Source organism: Epinephelus lanceolatus, chromosome 22 (genome assembly GCF_041903045.1).
Source record: "Epinephelus lanceolatus isolate andai-2023 chromosome 22, ASM4190304v1, whole genome shotgun sequence".
Taxonomy (NCBI): domain Eukaryota; kingdom Metazoa; phylum Chordata; class Actinopteri; order Perciformes; family Serranidae; genus Epinephelus; species Epinephelus lanceolatus.
In genome coordinates this window covers 3,216,957-3,238,249 of record NC_135755.1, presented here as the reverse complement: position 1 = coordinate 3,238,249, position 21,293 = coordinate 3,216,957, and the positions used below count along the sequence as shown (strand labels likewise).

Here is a 21,293-nt window from a genome sequence, read left to right as displayed (position 1 = left end):
AGACTAAAATAAAATAATAAAGCTGATTATAGTCATTTATTTTAAAAAAAAAATAAGTTTCTAAATGATAAAATCCTGAAGGATAACAGAGGTCTTATTTTTGAAATTATATGATGACATCTTTGACAGAAAGTTGTCTGATCGGTCTGCGTCACAGCCCCGCCCCTTGACGCTTGTTGCCATAGTAGCGCGACAACACCGAAGCGACAGACAGGACTGAAGGGAGACACATTTAATCAGTCTGCTTTAAATACCGGAATAACGCCGCGTTAGCTGGGTGTGTGAACATGACCCAGTGAGTGATGAAGAGACAGAAGTACTTCACCCCCGCTGAGGTGGCTGCTCACAACACCGCCGCCGACCTGTGGGTGTCATTTCTGGGCAAAGTGTGTGACCTGACCCCGCTGATGGAGCAACACAAAGGTGAGCATCATCACAGCAAAGCCAAACGGTCAGATGAGAGCAGTGAGAGAGAGTCCACAACGTGAAGTGCTTTATTTTACTATTAGTATTACTTAAACTGCTTTCCCCTTTCACTTTACTGCATCCCAGAGAGAAATATTGTACTTTTTACTGCACTACTTTTATTCTAAACATCCAAAACATGTGATCAGTTTTTAAAATATGATTCCTTTTTATTCATAAAACCTCTCAACACACAGTATATTACAGTTAAAATGAGCTCCACCTTAACCAGATACAACAGGAAACTTATGCTTCCACACTCAGTCTTGTTTCAATGATGGGGACATATGTGTGTGTGTGTGTGTGGGGGGGGGGGGGCTATCTGTGTTAAAACAGCAGTAAAATTAAAAATAAAGTGACAAGATAAATATGTTTCATACAAATATGAAACCTGTGTTTCCTGCAGGCGACGCTCTGCTGTTACCCATCATGGAGTGTGCAGGAAAGGACATCAGCTGCTGGTTCGACCCTGAAACCAAAGATGTGAGCATTAATCAAACAACCAATCAGAAAGCAGCTCTCAGCTCTGCTCCTGGTTCACCTACACGTGTCTGTCTGTCTGTCTTCTGTCTTCAGGTGCTGAAATATGTAGACCCAGTGACTAACTGCGTGAGGTACTACACCCCCAGGGGCCGCTTTGTGCACGTTCCCCCCGCCGGCCCTCGCTCCGACTGGGCCAGTGATATCGGCCAGCCCTGGTGGAGGGATGAACGCTACGAGGTGGGACTGCTGTCTGCTAAAACCAGGTGGATACGAGTCGTCAACACGCTGACATCACAGGAGCAGCGCCTGCAGGTGAACTTTCAACCAACAGAAAATGAAAGCAGGCTGTTCTTGGCTACTGTTCAAACGTACATACGAACAGTAATGCACCAAAATTCGTATATAATACACATAATCGTTGAAGGCTGTGATTACGTGACCAATGCGCTGACGAGTAAAAACGGAAGTCGTATAAAGAGCGAAAGTTCATGTAAAGAGGCAGGTTACGGTGGTGAACGACTTTTCTTGAGGAGACTGGTGTTCGTGTCCCATGAGTTATTTCTAAGACACATCGTAATGTCGTCACATTACGCTAAGTACGTACTGTGAAGACACCCAAACATGTTTCTTTTCCTAAACCTCTGCAACTTTATGTGAAGTGTGTAATTTGACAACGCCCAACCATGATTCTTTTCGTAAACCTAACCTACGTAACTTTCTTTTAGGTACGTAACTTAACTTTAAGTACACAGTTTGTCCAATGTTGTCCAACGATGATTCTTTTCCTAAACCTGATTTATGTAACTTTATGTCAAGTGTTAAGTACGTAAATTTACCTTAAGTACGTAACGTGTCAACGCCTAACCATCGTTCTTTTTCTAAATGTAATCTATGTAACTTTATTTTCCTAAACCTAACCTACGTGACTTTACTTCAGGTAACTAACTTTATGCTACCCTAACTTGATGACGGCAAACCACGATTATTTTCCTAAACCTACTGTACATAACTGTCCCGTGTGAAAGCAGGTGAACTCTTGAGTTATTTTAAGATACATCAACATGTCGCCATATTACATTAAGTAAATGGCGTGAAGACCTCAACAGTTTCTTTTCCTAATCCTATGTAACTTTACGTTAAGTGTATAATTTGACAATGCCAAACCATGTTTCTTTTCCTTAACCAGCCAACGTAACTTTACTTTCCTACACCAAACCTAACCTAACCAGTAGGGGTGCTAACTCATAAGATATCATACAAACTGTTTTATGAGGATACGTTGATGAGGATTCAGGTGGAGACATGGTCCTGATTGTGGTAAGCAGGGACTCTGAACATACAGAGGACACATGATGTCAGTCGGCCTGGAGATGCTGAGATGTTTTGCTCTTGGTCAGAGTGTTGGATACACGTACGGACCCTGAACACAGCAGGGAAACACACCATTAATCTAGAGAGAGACTAAAGCTAAAATATGTTCACGTCCTGTCGTACCTCAGGTGTGCTCAGAGGAGACTCTGGCTGAGATCCTTCAGCGTTACCTGCGCTACAACTCCCACGCCTGCAGCTACACCTGGAAACATGCCGGAGCCAGCCTGGACATGAGCCGGACGCTCAGCGAGAACAACATCCCCGACGACGACCTCGAGCTCCAACAGCTGCGATTGGACCGAGACCTCTTCACTCCCGCCATCCTCCTCCACTTTAACGATGACCTCACTGAGGGCTGACCTCTGACCTCATCAAGGAGGACAGCTGGGAGGTGACAACAGATCAGTGTAGAGAAGAGTCACCATGAGAGCATTATGACCAGGACATTAAATGTTCATGAGAAACATGTGGCTGATTTATTCTGTTGACTCAAAGATCTAGATGGGACTTTAATCTGAGACTTTTTTTATTGGATGGATTGTGATGAGGTGGTTTATCATTCATGTTCGCCTCAGGATGAATTCTGACTTTTTACCTATCGCCATCATCAGGTCAGTTTAGTGTGTCCAGGCGCCTTGGGGTACAGACTTCACAATGCAGTGCCCTCCTAACCTAACCTATGTAATTTAAGCACATAACTTTAGGTTGCATCCCCAGTGTTGCTTTAACGTTGCATGCATCAAGGTGCTATTGTTTGGTTTACGACCAAGTACCTGCAGAACTAATGACATTCCCGTACATACTGCTAATAGAGCGCTGCAGGGACAATGTTTTTCTGTTGTGTAGTTGCCCTGGTTCCCTTGTCAGAAAGCCAGTGGGATTATCACATGCAAGTGTGTATGATCCTTACACGTTTTGTTCAGTAGCTTAATCTCAAGATAATTCCACTTTATGATTCTTGAAGCCTAACAGAAGTAAAAAAGCTAACATTAGGCTATAAACTACACCATGGTCGGATATTTTAACGTCACCACCACAATGAGGCTGTAAAGCTGTGATCAGCGTGATGACGTTCTGTAGCCACCGTCTTTTTCACAGTGGGTTATTTACTGATGTATTTTATGTCCTACAGAATGTGAAAGTCTCCTCAGCTTGTGTTAACCACAGACCTTCAAAAGAACACACTGACTTTGAGATGAGTGAACAGGAAGTTATAACGTGATGACTCATTTCTGGGTTTAAGTGGCCGTTGCACGCGAAAGATGCGCTCAAACGCCTGAGCAACGCCAGAGCAGCACGCACAGTTTCCTGAGCGCCTATTTTTCAGGGGTTGTGCCCTGAGATAAACAGAGTTCAACTTTTGGAATACAGCAGTGCACACAGCATGTCATGTGATGAGGACCAACCAATCACAGCTGACAGATCCCTTTCCTTCTTCAGTAAATATCAGTGTGTGATAAATATGGAGGAGAGGTTGATCATGTTAGTGCAGAGCTGTCAGAGCGTCTCACCTGTCAACTACCTCCAGAAAGCATAGTAGCATCCAGTGCCCAACTTTGTGTTTTCCAGGCGGTTAAAGACATGGCATGTGTACGGTCCCTTGGGACTCATTGTCCAGCACTGTTAACTGATGCTAGCAGCCTAACATGCTAAGCTAACATTTTACCTGTTTAATATTAAAGGGAGCACAAACACCAGTCTCCTGGGGACTTTGATCTTTATACAACATTACACAAACTTTGATGCTTTTTACGTCACATCCTCCTCTGCTCCTGTCATTATCACTTTGGCCAGTAGAGGGTGTAAGTGGTCGTAATCAGCTTCCTGCACAGTCGAGCATGTGCTCATTTTTATTCTGTCCCTCGTGAGACTACGTAATTGAAGTACAATCCTCTTTTAACATGTTAGCATTGTAATTGTGAGCATGTTAGCGTGCTGATGTTAGCGTTAAGCTAAATACAGCATCTCGGTCTGAAAAGTAAAGCACAAACTTAGAAAACAAATAATTAAATATTTCACTGACAGATACATGTAAGTTGTATAAGCAACTTTGTTCATGAGGATTGTTTCTCAGCGCCGATGTCTTTTTCCAGTTGTTTCTAATGAGGAGAGACTGTCTGTGGCCGCCTAGACAAAAAGCGCTTCACCCAGCTTCTTTTTTCAGTGCTTAAAATTTTTTTCTGCAGCCACTATATGAATCAGCTTCTGTCTATCTATGTCAGTCAGAAACTATGACAACAAAGACAGAGAAGCCCTGGACCATAGAAGAAGAATAAGTCAGACACTGAATGTTGTTGGTTTGTGTTGTACTTTTCTCGCCGTACGTATTGTAAGCTCAGAGAAAAGCACTGACAGGATGAGATGAAGTGCTCCCCAGCGCCGTGCCAATGTTTTTCTGCCAGAGAAAAACACTATGCTGACACACAGCCTAACAGTGAGGGTGGTTGCATGGTGTCAAAGGTTAAAGGAGTGTATTCCTACAGAGTTTGATTTGAACCTTCGTGTAAACATTATTTTGAGGAAGTGTCGACTGGTGATCAGTTTTCCTGCCGGAACAATCTGTAACAATAAAAAGGGAAGTTCTGACTTATGTTGAATCTTGGGAGGATTCATTGGAAACAGAAAAAAAGTAAAAATGTATAACATCGGAGAAATGTTATGAAATGTTGGACTGGATCCAGATTTGTTTTAGAAGTGATGACTGAGCAGTTTAATACAGTTTGTTGATCGATGGGAGGAGGAGCGTTTCAGAGTTTCTTGTTTCTGGAGTCCTCTGGACTGTTTCTGCAGAGACTTCAACAAGGTGAGTCAGTTTGTCGTTTGTCTGATTCCTTCTTTCAGAGACACCTGATATAAAGTTTTAACAGATGTTTGTTTGTTAGTTTTTGTATTGCACATATGTTGTTGTACCACCAGACTCGCTATCTTGATTACTATGCTAAGTGAACCAAACTCCTTTTAAAATTGCATTTCTTGTTTCATGGTGACTCTAAACCTGTTGTAAAGTAGATTTATATTCTACAGCAATCTATCCTTTGATTTGAAACAAAAATCTTTCTTTACTATGAACACTGTATAGACAGAATTGTTAAGGTAGGGCCACTTGTGCTCAGTCATATCATATAAAACAAAATACCATACAGCTAGAGGTTTGTTTTCAAATCATCTGTCAGTTTAAAAAAAGAAAAAAAAAGAAAAACTTGTCAGCCCTTATAAAATATAGGCTACAAGTCAATTTGAATTCTCATTTTAATTCACATATCTTAAAACAAAATTAGGCCACCATTTGTAATGATCTTATCTAAACTGTATGAAGTACATTATAACTGAAAGCTTTTAATTTTCCCGAGGCATCCTCCAACATTACTAACTACAACTTTTTGAACTCTTATATATCATGTATTTGTCCTAACTGTCCTTTTCCCTTTCAATGTTCGTTTTCAGTTCATTTTCAGTATGCAGTCATTTATTTTTATTTTTATTTTTACCACTGCCAACTGCTTCAGGCCCTTACACCTTCTGTAGTCCAGTTCAGAACATATGGATTCATATCCAGCTGCTGTAGTTATTTTTAAATGATGAGATAATGATCTTGTCATTTCAAGAAAATAATAAAATATACTGCAAATTGTTTTTTTGTTGTTTTTTTTTTACATTTTGTCAGCTTGACATGGTAATCCAAGCAGATGTCCTTTATTTTATTTTTACAATTATTCTGTGTATGATTACATTTTTACAGTGCAAATTATAATTATTATTATTATTATTATCATCATTATTATTATCATTATTATTATTATTATTATTGGTAACACTTTACAATAAGGTACACACAATTAGAGTAGTTACTGAGGAACTAATGAGGAACTAACTATTAGTTAGAAGTTCCCAATGACTTGGGAAGAAGCAGCGGGTTTATCGGGCAGCTGAGTGAAGTGGAGCCTGCGGAGGAAACACCGGGACCGTCTGGATGTAATAGTCCGTGGAGGTGCTGCAGTGCTCGGCTGCACAGATAGGAAACCCCTCGGCTGACAGGATGTACCACTCTCTCACTCCGCGCTACTTTGTTGATCTCATGCATTCATCGGACTTCCGGTTTCCCTTTTTGCATTATTTACTTTCACGCAGGCGCAGAACGTACGTGCTACTTGGCCGTCGGATGTAGTCTTCTTTTTTTCCCCCACAACTTTATTTAAGACAGGAAGTTTATAGAATGCAGATCTTCAACATTACACATATATGTCATATATCACATATGCCACGGGGATAAGAGTTTACAAGAAAACATTAAAATGATCACAAATATTAATGGTTTTGATTGCCTTTTGATTAAGGGAAAATTTAATGGAATCGATGTAACGAAAGCAACAAAAGAAGGTTTTCTATGTGTAAACTTACATTTGTGAATGTGAAATCTTGCCAAAGTAAGATGAGATTAATAATAAATCTTTCAACGGGTTTTGCCGTATTTCTGTTAAAGTCAAAAAGTCCAAACAGCACATCCCTCCAAAACAGCTTAAATTCTTTTTCAGTATTGTTCGCCAAAATAAATGAGTAACAGTTTCAAGCGTTGGGTGTAGTCTTTGTAGTGTGTTCAAATGCAACTGACACAGGGTGACGTGAGGCGACGTAGACGACACAACAGCTGGCTTTTGCTGCCCCTAGTTCTTTGATGTCGGTTTGGTGTGTCAGCACCTTGTACAGAATAACATAGATGGTCATATTAATGTGTATGTGACCTGAAAATAATGAATAAAACTCTTCTCAAGAATCCTGCTGTCTGTGATTTTATTTGTTAAGGAACTAATTGTAAAGATGATGATGAAGTAATGAAAGACTACTCATTATGTATCACTTTACTTTAGGACATAAAAAGGTTAACTAATGGACGGGTTATTGAGTAATGATTCTGTACTGATGAAGTAACTAGTTCACTAATCATTAAGTCGTGATTAACCCCTCTATGAAATTTGGTCATGAGTTAATGAAGAACTGACCATTAACTAATAGTTAGTTCCTCATTAGTTCCTCATTAGTTCCCCAGTAACTACTCTAATTTTGTGTAGCTTAGTTCCGCACTTTGGAAACCTTTGTGTTTATTTAAATTGTGCTTTATAAATAAAATGGATTGGATACTCATTAGTTCCTCAGTAACTACTCTAATTTTGTGTATTATATTATAATCCCTGACTCTTGACTTTTTTTTGCCAGATTTTGTCATGAACACAATGTGTTCAAGGACTGTCAGAAATTTGTAAATCCAACAATAACGGCATGTTTTCCTTAAAAATCGCCAGAAAATGAACAAAGGAAAAAAACAAATAAATAAACTTAAAAGAAATAAAAATAAAAGTTACAAGCTCACTAGCTTAACCACTTCAGCACCAGGTGCACCATGATGTGCCATGTGATAACCACGAGCAAACGAGTTTCATTTGAACACAGTATTCAATCAGCTCATGTAGAAAACTCCAAACTGACTTTGATTTCAGATTATTAAGTCTAATTCCTGCCTGTAGTTTGGTTGGTGTTCAGGGAGACAGAGCTTGGACTGTCAGACTTATTGTCTTCATCTTAAAGGACAACAGACAGAGAGACATCAACATGATGGACTACCAATATGACAAGGACCAGGACAACAGCGCCCTCTGGGTCAAAGGTATCTGTCTTATCAACTGCAAATATGATCACTGCTATATCACACCATAAACAGCTGATGAACTGTCTTTCTGTTTGTCTGTCTGTTCGTTCATCTGTTTGTCTGTCAGACGTTCCTCCTGGCTCTCTCTCAGGTCTATCCAGGTTCAAACGCTGGCTGTTTCCTGCCCTGACAGCTGTGGTCATCCTGATTCTGATCATAGCACTGGGAGCCAGCAGTGAGCACACTCACATTAACACACACACACAAACACTCACAGACATTGTGGGGTCCACTGACTTCATGGTCACTTGTGAGGACCACCCTCTCCTTCCATCGCTAAAGCTAATTAGTTTACCTTCTACAATCAGTTTCCTGTCATTTACAGATCAATTTTGATGCACAAACATGTTTGAGTTTGTTTTATACCCCATAAATAAGGCAGCAGCTAAATATAATCACAATGTAGAAAAAACTGAACTAGCTAAAAACTGCTAACTAGCCTAGTTTTGATGGTCTTCAGATTATTCAGACATTACGCCTTTTTGGACCCAGAAGTTCTGGAGAGCTTCCCCAAGAACTACAGACCTCCAAGTCCTTTTTTCTGTTTGCATTCACACCACCAACAAACGCTGAAGTGACGTACTGTGAGCTGGCCATTAGTTGGTATAGCACTGTCACTTCTACTTAGACGAATCAAAAAGGCGTCGTATTTCCACCATCACATATCTGCTCAGTGAAGCCTGGACTTCACTGCCATTCCATTTGTCAATGCTTGATTCGGTTTGTTTTATTGCGAGCTGTTTGTGTTTTGTGTTGTCTGATGTTTACATGGCAAAAATAAAAAAATAAAATGGAGGTTGCCAGTGCCACATCTGCTCACATGTTCTACCAGTCACTGTACACTTACATCATTAATGGTTCCTCTTGTGTTGGGAAATAGGAGCTAAAAAAAGTCTGTCAAGACAGCGTTCTGAGAACTATGATCATTCCTAGTTCTTGTGGTGCGGACACAACAGAGAGGGGGGCTTAGAACTATAAAATGCCCCAAAAATACAGTAATACAGTATTTGATTTGATCTGACAATGTTTTATTTTCTTATTTCATAAATGTGGTGTTTTACACTCTTGTAGTTACTGCTGTCTTTGTGTGCGTGTTTGTAATCAGACACAAATACGTCAAATCGTCTAAGGGCGATGGAGAAGAGCGTTTCCAACCTGACCAGCGTCATCCAATCACTGAATGCCTCACTGCAGCATGCTCAAGGTAACCCAATCACACACACTGCGGTGATCACACACTCATGTCTTATGATTTAAAAATAAAATGCAGGATGGAGTGTATTGCTGTTTTAGCCCCGTATAGTGAGTCCTGCATGCTCAGGGTAGGAAAAGTTAAAGAAAATTTTTCATGAGCTCAGGTAGAGAACCCAACTTCTGACAGAAAGAGAAAATAAAATGAATAAAAGTACTCAAGGTAAGGTTTCTTTTTATGTCAGACTGACAGAGTACAAAGTAAAAAATTATAAAGTCTGGGTTATTAAGAGAAACCAAATTAAGTCTGTTTTCTTCACTGTATAATCACCTGAAAATAATCAGGCTATTCCCACAAATTTTACGTATGTTTTCCTATGAAAAGCAATGCATCCAAATTCGTACATATCCCATGTATTTTGAAATATCTGCGATCACGTGACCAATGTGTTGATGGCAGTAAATGAGGAAGTGGTCCCAAGCACTTGCAAGGAGGCAGGTTGGGATGGTGGATGGGTCACAAAAAAACAGACTTTCGCGTGCGACTTAAGGCTTTTGCACACTGAGTCAGGGTTTTTTTGGATGCATATTTTAAATCAGTCATCCGAAAAACATTTTTTTACATACATAAACCTTTCACACTGATTCCAATGCATTTTATTGTTGAATTTGATGCGAAAATTTGCAACACATGACAAAATGAAGAGACACATTTCCTCCTTTGCCTCTCTCCACTGGAGTTACCTAACTGACAGTCATCACTCCCTCCCTGTCTTTCATTCGGCACCACAGCTGCAGGAAGGGGCGGAGCTGTCCTCCACATTCTGTGTGCGGTCCACATCCTCCTCCTCCTCATCATCATCCACCTGAATATTACTATCTGACCTGTTGAAAGTAGCTGTCTCAGTTATGAAGTGATTCTGTGCAACCCGTTCCTCTGTCTTATCTCAGCTGTGTCCAACCGCCACATTTTCTTCACTTATTCTTGGTCAAACGTCTCTAAAGGCTCTGACAGATATGAAAAACGCCGAAAATTGAACCTGTTCCAAAAACTTTAATGACAGATGAAAGTTTCAGACTGTGTGCAAAGGCCTTTAGCCCTGAAGTCACATGTTCAGAGCCTTAAAATAACCTACGTTGATTACGTAACTGTATGTAAGGACATAACATAATTTGTGCATGGGACACAAATTTGTAGGATATCATACTAACAGTTCTATGAGAAACATTGAAATAAGAATGTTAGTGTTCATGTTACCTTAGAATTAGACGTTTATATCTACATAGGGAGCAGGCAGAGATGGGCAAAAATACATCAAAATGTATTTTGATACAAAACACAAAATACCCCTCAAATAAATGTATCAAAATAAAATGCATGTATTTTGTATTTTCAAATACAGAAAATACTTTTTTTCTTTCTCTTTTTAGCAGCGACCCGCAGCTCTATAGGTCACTCTGTTGGTCGGTTGGTTGGTTGGTTGGTTGGTCGGTTGGTCCGCAAAGCTTTTCGTGAATAACTCAAAAAGTCCTTGACCAAAAATGCTCAAAATTTGCATACTGCAACTAGAGACCATGAGTAACTATGCCAGAAAGAATGCCCACAATTCGTCCATAGGTGGCGCTATACTAACTGATTCAAATCTTTTTGTGAATAACTCAAAAAGTCCTTGACCAAAAATGCTCAGAATTTACATGCTGCAATTAGAAACCACAAGTAACTATGCCAGAAAGAACAACCATGATTCATCTATTAATGGCGTGATAGTAGCAAATTTGGTTGCAGCTATTGCAAATTTGCACTTATTTTCTCACAGTGTGAGTATTCAGGTTTGGGCTGTAGGCTACCCTAAAATATTATTTATTGATTCAGATTTAGATTCAGACACTTTATTGATCCCACGTGAGGCAATTCATTTGTAGCAGACTCATCCCAAGCATCAACCACAACAACATACAATTTCCTATGTCATGCACAGTCCAGTAAAACAGACCACTAGGTCATTGAAGGGCACATTGAATGGCCCAAGTTTCAAAAAACATATAGCTACAAATATATATATATATATATGTAAGTAAAAAATATTGTTACATCCAATATTATAAGAATGTGTAGCCTATTATTTGTGTTTTTTGATTCATGGAGAAAGTATTTTGAGTATTTTAAATAGAAAAAAATACTCCACTCAAAAGTATTTTGTTACAAATTACATTTGCTTTTTATCGGCCTTATCAAATACAAATTACAAAATACTCAAATGTAACTGAAATACGTATTTTAAATACAAGTAATAGAAATACTGCCCATCCCTGGGAGCAGGTCCTTGTCTACAGAGATCACCATGTTGCACTGGGATGTTTCTACAGTAGCCCAAAATGGACAAACCAAATACTGGCTCTAGATAAAGCTTCGTACAGATTCATGTTTTCATATCGGCCACGTCAAAAAACACAGATTTTGTAACATGAATGTTTTATTCAGTGTTTTTCCTGGTTTAAATCTGTTTGTTTCTGAGAGGAAGAGGCCTCTGAGGATAACTCAGCTCCTGAACAATGAACACTGAAGGAATTCTAACCAGGAGAAATTGCAGCTGGTTGTAATCTGTTATCTCACCACTAGATGCCACTAAATCTTCCTAAATCTGACTCACTGGACCTTTAAGTATTAGTCTAAGTGTGATAAAAGGAGTTCAACAGTCATTTAAAGAGTAGAGGATAAGGTAGTTTACGTCTAAGTTAAGCACAAAGAGATGACAGCAATAGAAATGTCAACTGATGTGTAACTAACGAGCGAAATACTTCAGTTTCCTGTCCTTCATTCCAGAGACAGCTGAAGAAGCTCAGCGGCTGAAGTTTGCTGTGGAGAACAACAAAGACCAGCTGGCCTCAGGTCTGTCTGACTGCTCAACGTCCACTCTCTGGACTCCTACTATTAATAATCACAGTACAGCCGGTGACTTACATGAATCTGGTTCTAACAACACTTTCAGGAACAAGAGAGTGATTTGGATAGAAAGCATTTCACTGAAGTTTGGAGGAAATGATGTCACTTTAAACCTTAAAATAATAATAAAATGCAGTTTTTGGCTTCATGTTTCAGCCTCGAAGGTTTCTGCTTGACCTGTTCTACTTAGTCTTGTTTTATTTTTCTTTACCTTAATTTAAGTGCCCAAAGGTACCGGTCGTTGTTGTATTGGTAACTGATTCATACGATAAAATAACACTGTAAATCCTTAAATGTATCTTAAGTGCGTTCATGCTGATGCATTGTGCGTGTTTAAACACTGTATTTACTGTGTGTGTTCAGTGTCAGAGGCCTTGAAGCAGCTGTCGGTCTTGGACTCTCTCAGCAAGAGCGTCTTGTCGCTCAAATGTTCCCTCGAACGCATCATCAACAACAGTACATACACACACAGTGATATATATTTAGTACACATTTACAGACAGGCAGATACTCACACCTGTGTACCTGTGTACCTGTCTGTCTGTCTCTCTGTCTGTCTGTCCCTCAGGCACAGCAGGCACAGCAAAGGACGGATGTTGTCCTCTGGGCTGGGATCAGTTTGACTTCAACTGTTATTTCTTCAGCAGTTTGGCTCTGTCCTGGAACGAGTCCAGAGTCTGGTGTGAACAACATCAAGCTCACCTGCTCATACTCCACGATGACAAGGCCTGGGTGAGTCTGTCTGTCTGTCTGTCTGTCTAAAGTGTGATGTTGTTTGGACTCATCTGTATCCAGAGATGCAGGCAGCTCCTACATGGTGAACACAGCTCTGCAGCAGACGAGTACACCTCTCTGTTTTTATGTCTCTGCACCAGCGACAGGCCGGAGGCGTTACGTTCTTAGGTTGTCCATCTCTCCAATTCTTGTTAACACAGTATCTAAAAAACACTTTGAGGAATTTTCCTCCACTTTGACACAAACAGCCTCTTGGACTTAACAATGAACTGATTAGATTTTCATGGTCACAGGACAAAGGTCACAGTGGCCACGTTCGTCTCATTCTCGTGAACACAATATCTCAGCAACACCTTGAGGGAATTTCTTCAAATTTGGCACAAACGTCCTCTTGATTGCAAGGATGAATTAAGTAGAATTTGGTGGTCATAGGTCAAAAGTCAAGGTCACTGTCACCTCGTTCATCTCATTCTCGTGAACACAATATCTCAGCAACACCTTGAGGGAATTTCTTCAAATTTGGCACAAACGTCCCCTTGGACTTTAGGATACACTGATTAGAATTTGGTGGCCAAACGTCACTGTGCCCTTGTGGCCATCTTATTCTCATGAATGCGATTTTTCAAAAACACCTTTAGGGAATTTCCTCAAAATTGGCACAAACGGCTACTTGGACACGAGGATAAATTGGCAGGGCCCAGATCAAAGCAAGGGCTTCCTTTTCAACCACTGAGTAATTTAACTGATGTCAATTAATTTTTTTAGAAAAGAAACTGACTACTCTGTCAACTCCCTGCTCATCGGCTTGCATCAACACAGCCCCTGCTCCTACATGGCTCGCATCCACCTGTAAGACAAAAGGCTGGTCAAAACGGGGTGCAGCCAGCACTGGTGCTGCACACAAAATAGACTTCACATTGCCAAAAGCTTCCTGGCACTTTGGCGACCACACAAACTGAGCCCTGGCCTTCAGCAAGTCAGTTAACGGTGCCACAACAGTAGAAAAATTCTTACAGAAACACCTGTAATAACCCACCATCCCAAGAAATCTCATGAGTTCTTTTTTAGTGGTAGGCTGCGGAAACTGCTCAACTGCCAACACTTTAGCATGCACAGGAGCCACCCGCCCCTGTCCAACCACCCGACCCAAGTAAGTCACAGTTGCACGAGCAAACTCACACTTAGTCAGATTAATTGTGAGCTTTGCCTCTGCCAACCAGTCAAACAGAGCTCTCACCCGCTGCATGTGAGAAAACCAGGTATCACTGTAGACAACTAAATCATCCAAGTAAACTGCACAACCAGCCAGCCACCACACGGTTCATCAAACGCTGAAAAGTTGCCGGTGCATTTCTCAACCCAAATGGCATCACTTTATAGGAGTACAGCCCAGATGGAGTAATGAAAGCTGCCACTTCCTGTGCTCTTTTGGACAAGGGCACCTGCCAGTAACCCTGCAACAGATCAAACTTGTTGACATACCTAGCAGCACCCACCTGGTCTACACAATCCTCCATTCGAGGCAACGGAAAAGAATCTGGCTTCGTCACCTTGTTAACCTTTCGGAAATCCGAACAAAACCTGGGCGTGTTGTCACTTTTAGGCACCAACAAACATGGAGAAGCCCAGCTTGACAGAGAAGGCACTGCAATGTCATTATCAACCATATACTTCACCTCAGCATCTAAATATTTACGCTTCTCAGGAGAAACTCTATAGAAATGCTGACGGATAGGCTGTGCATCACCCACATCAATATCGTGCTCAGCCCAATCAGTACGGGAGGGCACGTCACCGAACAGACCAGGATACTTAAAAATAAGCTCTTCAAACTCCACAGCCTGTGCTGCTGGCAAATGGCTGAACTGACCCTTTAAGTTCTTGAGGGTCTCTGAATTTTTCAGCCGACCAGACAACAACTCCTCATCAGGCTCAAAAACAGCCTCGCCCCCACCCTCATCAGAAAACTCTCCAACTGTGCCAGCTACCAAGGCAGGACTCCCCGCCATTGACTCTTGCTGGACAGCACTGGGTGGACTAGAAGAGTGAGCATAATAGGGTTCCAACAGATTTACATGGAACAGTTTCTCAGGCTTCCTACGGCCTGGAGTTGAAATCAAATAATTCTGGTCTGAGACCCGTTTAACCACTGTATATGGACCAGAAAACTTGGCCTGGAAGGGAGAACTAACCAGCGGACAAAGAGCCAAAACATGATCACCAGTACTAAACTCACGAACCTCAGCCTGACGATCATACTTTTTCTTCATTTTAGCTTGTGAAGCAGCTAACATTTGTTTTGCCAACTCCCCTGCAGAATACAGACGGTGCTTAAAGCCATTTACATAATCAATAAGGTTGGTGGGTGGGTCTGACCCCTTCCACCCATCCTTAAACAGAGACAGGGGACCCCGCACAGTGTGGCCAAACACTAAATCATTTGGGCTAAACCCTGTACTTTCTTGCACTACCTCCCGTGCAGCCAAAAGCAACCAGGGTAGCCCCTCCTCCCAGTCCCCAACCAGTTCAACACAATAAGCCCGCAAAAGAGCCTTGAGAGTTTGGTGGAAACGCTCCAGAGCCCCTTGACTCTGAGCGTGATAGGCTGTTGACTGATTATGCCTGATCCCTAACAGTTTCAACACTTGGGCTATCAGATGAGAAGAAAAGTTAGATCCCTGGTCACTCTGGATCACCCTGGGGATGCCAAACACAGATATAAATTGTGACAGAGCCTTAACCACAGACCTTGCAGTTATTGTGCGCAAAGGATAAGCTGCTGGATACCTGGTGCTTTGACACATGACAGTTAGCAAGTACTGGCACCCTGACTTCGAACGAGGCAGTGGCCCCACACAATCAATGATTAAGTACTCAAATGGTTGACTAACAGCTGGAATCGGCTGCAGTGGAGCTGGTTTAATGACTTGGTTCGGCTTACCAGTTAGCTGACAAGTACCACAGTTCTTAATGTGCAGAGAAACATCTTTCTTCAATCGAGGCCAAAAAAAAGGGCGTAAAATCTTATCATAGGTCTTCCGGACCCCACAGTGCCCCGACCTGTCATGAGCAAGCTCCAACACATGGCTACGCAACTTGGATGGAACTACCATTTGAAAAATGGGGTCACCAACAAAATCCTCACCATGGGGCAACCACTTCCTCAGCAAAATACCATCCTGAATAAAGTAACCACTGGCAACATTTTTCATCTCACTGGCTGACAGCACAGACCCAAACAGCTCTTCCAAAGATGGGTCAGCTCTCTGCTCACTCCGCAGGTCACTGTGAGACACAGACAAAGGGAAATCAGGCAAACATGGCAACACAGTCTCCACCTCCCCTTCCCCTTCCTTCGACTCAGCCCGACTCATCGCCCGTGTAATCGCACATGCCGGAAAAACTTCAGGAAAACACACAGCACTTTCATCAGACTGCTCTGAACTCAAAGGAGAAGCAGTGACCACTGGAGGTGGTGGCTCACTTGCCCAGACACGACTGCCAGCCAAATCATTACCCAGAATGATATCAATCCCTTCAACTGGTAATGCTGGTCTCACAGCAATAGGCACCTCGCCTTGCACCAAGCCACAGTCTAAGGTCATCTTATGTAATGGGACAGGCACCAACCCCAACCCCATTCCTCGCATAAGGATCTTATCCCCAGTATCAGTTTTCTCTGAAAACGGCAAAACAGATTCCACAATATAAGAATTAACAGCACTGGTATCCCTCAAGATCTTAACGGGAACCTTAGTATTACTACCAGCCTGTGTGACAAACCCATCAGAGACAAAAGGCCTATAGGACTCACTGGGGTCGTCAGCCACACCAAATTCTGCCTTCCCACCTTGACACACTACCACATCCACAGGACCAGGAACACTTGCAGCCAGGGCAGCGGGTTTTACACGGCCGCTTCCTACGTGCTGCTTCCTAGCCCTAAGTATTGGGCAGTCTAACTTCCAGTGGCCTGGCTCATGGCAGTAATGGCACAAATTCTCTCCTTTTCCTGGTGTTCCCCGGGCCCCCTTACCCGAAGAACCCCCAAAGCGAACAGGCGACCTACCACCAGCATCCTTGTGCCTCACAGGCTCCTGCACAGGCTCACCCGACTGGCTTTTATGAATGAGGACATATTCATCTGCTAGTTTCGCAGCCTCAGCCGCAGTCTTAACCTTACGCTCAGTAAGATGTGTAGCCACCCGACTGGGCAGAGAGTTCTTAAACTGCTCCAAGATGATCAAATCACACAAGCTGTCAAAATCTCCAACATCAGAAGACATACACCAATGATTGAAATGAGTAGTCAGCTCCCTCGCAAACTCCATATGCGACTGGTTAGCCCTTTTTTCCCACGTCCTAAAACGCTGGCGATAGGCTTCCGGGACTAACTCATACGCCTTTAGTACAGCAGTCTCGACTGACTTATAAGTAAGATTGTCATTACTTAAAGATGCATAAGCCTCCTGTGCCTTCCCAGACAACACACACTGCAACAACAAAATTTGGTCAGAGTCTGACCAACCCCCTGCCTGTGCAACCCGCTCAAACAGAGAGAAAAAAACATCTGGATCCTTCTCATTGAACTTCGGCAAAAGCCGCAAATTCCTCACAACATCAGGAGCCCTAGGGAGCGAAGATGAACCTTCCTCGCCGTGCAAGACATCCTCAGAAAGCTTACCATCTCTGACTAAACCCAACCTAGCAGTCTGCAGCGCTATCTTTGCCTGCTCTGTCTCAAGCCGCAACCGTTCAATTTCGACCTGCTTTTCCACCTCCAATCTATACCTTTCTGTCTCAGCCTTCTGCCTCTCCTTCTCATGAGACAACTGTAACAAAAGCAACTCCTTTTGCTGCTCAAAGGTCAAACTTCCCACTGGAACTGAAAGTGACTGTGCTGCTAGTGCCTGACCAAGTCCTTCTTTCTTTGCACCCAACACCCCTTTCTCAACTAACTGCAGCTTCAGCATAGCCTTCATACTGTCCTTACGTTTGTCACTAAGATCACTCAGATCAACTTCAGACTCCTCTGCAATTTTCGTCAGCTGATCCTTAGTGCATCGATCCAAAAAACCCTCATTTGGGGCAGCAAGAAATTCTTCTATCCCTGCCATCCTACAGTAAACACTGTCTTAAGCCCAGCAAAAGAAAACAGGACAACAGAGCCACACACAGTGCTGCCCAGGCCAACTAGTGCACCAAAGAGACACTACTAGTGTCCCCCCAAGTTAATGTGAAGTTCCCCTCTATCAAGACTGCCTATACCAAACTTACCTAATCTCACTGAACCCTAGTCTTCATGCAGATTAGCGGTGGGATATTTAAACACTCAAACCAGTAGCCTGGCAAAGCCCCCAGCCAAGCTGGTTACACACCCAACAGCTATGGATGTGTCCCCGAGACAACTGCTCTACCTGCACACCACACAAAAACAACAAACTAAAAAAACAAACCAACGAGCCCAAAAGGACCACATTACTATACCTATCAAGGGAAACTCCACAAAAACAACACTCAATACACTAGCCACTACCCTGCCACACTGCTGATAGCCCACACCTGCCCTCTCAGTCAACACACTGAGCACAGGACCAAACTCCTCTTAACTGAAACAACAACCAAACCAAAAAAAACCCAAAATGAACTTTCCTATTCAAAATGCATCTCCCAAGCACAAGGCACAATAGACATCACTATCACTATAGTCTATGTCTAAGCCAACCCCATGCACCAACAAACAAAACCCCAGATCAACAAGGGCACCAAACAACGGCCTCAAACCAATCAAATTTGAGCAGACGAGCCCCCACTTGTCACGAACCGGGCCACACGGCCATGACAAAGAGGGAGACACATACACAAGGAAAGCCAATTAAAGGATTTTATTTGCTAAAGAATAAACATAAGAAAGAAAACCTAACTAAACATGGTGTTTGCAATCAGTAAAGTCAGTGGTGTAGGTGAGGGCATGAGTGAAACAATGTATGTGTGTGATGTTGTAGGGTGCAGAAACTAAGATAAAACCAAACCCAAAACCAAATGCTGCCTCAGGAAGGAGAAGAGAAAGAGCAGTGAGCAGCCAGAGCTTTTAAAAGCTCACTGAGCTCAGGTGCTGCCACTTCCCTGATTACCCGCAGCCACGCCCACTGCTACCTGCAAGGGAGAACACAACAAGGCAGGCAGGGCAGAGAGGGTCGTCACAATTAGAATTTGATGGTCACAGGTCAAAGGTCAAGGTCACTGTGACTTCATTCATCTCATTCTCATGAACACAATATCTCAGGAACACCTGGACACCTGAACTTAATCAGTTCATCTTTGAGTAAAAGTAGACTTTTGTGCCATGATATAAAGAGTGAGAAAATCACTACAGGGCAGGTGGGAGGGGTGGTTAATGGATCATACAAATGCTGGACTTTCACCCAGGAACCTGCTCTTTGCTTCCTGTGTGAAACCAAAAGTCAATAATACAACATTAATATCAAATGTTACATATCACAACGACTATGAGACAGATTGTCATTAAATGGTGCTGTCATTCATGTTCTCCAGAGGATGAAGCCTGCTGACTGTGCGTGTGAGTTTTAAAGAGTTACTACTGAAAATATTTGAATGCACGTCTGATAATGTCTGTCTGTTCAGGATTATGTGACCGCACGTACAGTTCCTCTGTTTTACTGGGTTGGCCTGTCAGACTGGAGAACCGGGCGGTGGGAGTGGGTGAACTGGGTGCCATACACCATAGAGCGCAGGTACATCCTGTTGACCTCCAGGTTCACTCATCATGTTAACAAACTCTGCACATTTGGGTTTCTAATTTTGGATTTGGGGTGCTGTCACAAAACAGAGTATTCCTTCAATTACTTTTGATCTATTTTTTTATTTCAGTTCCTTTGAACCATCTTGTGTGTGTTTGTGTGGTTTCCAGGCGCTGGTTGCCCGGTCAGCCTGACAGCTGGGCAGATCACGGTTTGGGCGAAGGGGACGAAGACTGCGCTCACCTGCACAACGATGGACGCCTCAACGACCTGCACTGCTCCACCAAGATGCGCTATATCTGCCAGACACACAGCATGCGTGGCTAAACAGCTCCACCCAGCTCCACTCATACGGGTGTAACCTAAACACCACTAAATAATCTGAACTGATCATCAGTTTTAAACTTGTGTGTGACAGGAAACGCATCATAGATTGGGCTCATCACTGATGAGCTGCCACCGGAAGCTCAGAAGACAGTAATAATAAAATACAACCTGACATCATTGTAAACTTTCTGAAATAAGAATAAATGGTATTGTTTTATGTCTAATGTGTATAGAAAGAGTATTAATCTGATGAAAGTCATAGTATTGTTTAAGGGCAATAGATTTTTGTAGTGCATGAAATGAAATTGTGAGATTTTATTTAAAGAAAAAAACATATAAATCTACTTTTTGCATTTACACTCCAGCTACAGTTTTATTATGTTTATTATATTATGTTTCCAGGTTGTTCATTCGTCCATCTGTTGCATACTTATGAATGCAATATCCCAAGAAAGCCTTGAAGGAATTTCATCAAATTTGGCACAAACAACCACTTGGACTCAACGATGATCTAAATAGATTTGGTTGGTCAAAGGTCAAGGTCACTTTGACCACGCATCTGTCTCAGTCTTGTTAACACGATATCTCAAGAACAACATGACAAAATATCTTCAGTCAGTTTGTAAGGTAAAATAGAAATATTATTCACAATACACTTGAAAAAAATGGCATCTGTGACGGTAGATTTGGTTTATCAAAGCAAAATCGTACATATATACGTACATACAATAATCACAGCAGAAACGTCAGATAGTTTGGACCATCAAGTTTAACTTAGTCTACATTCAGTGAATGTAGAGTCTGTAGGCAAACCCCGGAGATCTTGCCTCTGGAAGAAGAGCGGGAGAGCCCTGGTTTCCGTTGCTAGGCTGTTTGTAGTCCGCGTGATATTGACCAATCACGTTTGAGCCGGCTGCAGTTGTTGTCAGGTTAAACAGTCCATGCGGTGAACTAACGAGGCGGAACATAATTGGCATTACTGCAAACTCTGAATCCATCGTGATGTTTCAGCATATTTACTTATATATAAACGGAAGTCGGAAACGGAAATTCGCCTCCTCCGCCCAAATCAAACCAGAATGCCAAAAAATCGGGGGTCTGCCCCCAGAGGCTGTATTCGCCGTCTGCCGGAAGTCAGACGCCGAATACAGCCGATGGGTTCGGAGATTGTGTTTAACTATATACAGTATATTTAAATGATACAGTTACAGCTGAAAATGTCAACAGAAATAAACAAGTTTGATGATTTCACATATCTACACATTTCAGATCAATTGCTAGGAAGTGATTGATGCTGTTCACGCAACCTCACATT

General features: G+C 42.2%; 2 protein-coding genes across 2 annotated transcripts; both read left to right on the top strand.

Moving 5' to 3' along the window:
* The first annotated feature begins 207 nt into the window (after nucleotides 1–207).
* On the top strand, nucleotides 208–4,016 carry cyb5d1 (cytochrome b5 domain containing 1). Its single transcript, XM_033609613.2, has 4 exons — nucleotides 208–423; nucleotides 872–948; nucleotides 1,042–1,260; nucleotides 2,448–4,016. The coding sequence occupies exons 1-4, from the start codon at nucleotides 303–305 to the stop codon at nucleotides 2,676–2,678; spliced, it is 648 nt and encodes a 215-aa protein (XP_033465504.1). The 5' UTR covers nucleotides 208–302; the 3' UTR covers nucleotides 2,679–4,016.
* Nucleotides 4,017–4,986: 970 nt separating this feature from the next.
* asgr1a (asialoglycoprotein receptor 1a) lies at nucleotides 4,987–20,202 on the top strand. Its single transcript, XM_033609572.2, has 9 exons — nucleotides 4,987–5,122; nucleotides 7,839–7,978; nucleotides 8,088–8,195; nucleotides 9,126–9,224; nucleotides 12,036–12,101; nucleotides 12,519–12,611; nucleotides 12,724–12,887; nucleotides 19,536–19,645; nucleotides 19,822–20,202. The coding sequence occupies exons 2-9, from the start codon at nucleotides 7,924–7,926 to the stop codon at nucleotides 19,976–19,978; spliced, it is 852 nt and encodes a 283-aa protein (XP_033465463.1). The 5' UTR covers nucleotides 4,987–5,122; nucleotides 7,839–7,923; the 3' UTR covers nucleotides 19,979–20,202.
* Nucleotides 20,203–21,293: the final 1,091 nt, after the last annotated feature.

Bases quoted from the DNA above. Each gene is read 5' to 3' on its own strand.
- cyb5d1 (XM_033609613.2), top strand. From the start codon at position 303: ATGAAGAGACAGAAGTACTTCACCCCCGCTGAGGTGGCTGCTCACAAC. The intron at 949-1,041 runs GTGAGCATTAAT...TTCTGTCTTCAG, and splicing joins TCGACCCTGAAACCAAAGAT to GTGCTGAAATATGTAGACCC. The intron at 1,261-2,447 runs GTGAACTTTCAA...GTCGTACCTCAG, and splicing joins CACAGGAGCAGCGCCTGCAG to GTGTGCTCAGAGGAGACTCT.
- asgr1a (XM_033609572.2), top strand. From the start codon at position 7,924: ATGATGGACTACCAATATGACAAGGACCAGGACAACAGCGCCCTCTGG. The intron at 12,102-12,518 runs GTCTGTCTGACT...GTGTGTGTTCAG, and splicing joins CAAAGACCAGCTGGCCTCAG to TGTCAGAGGCCTTGAAGCAG. The intron at 12,888-19,535 runs GTGAGTCTGTCT...CTGTCTGTTCAG, and splicing joins TCCACGATGACAAGGCCTGG to GATTATGTGACCGCACGTAC.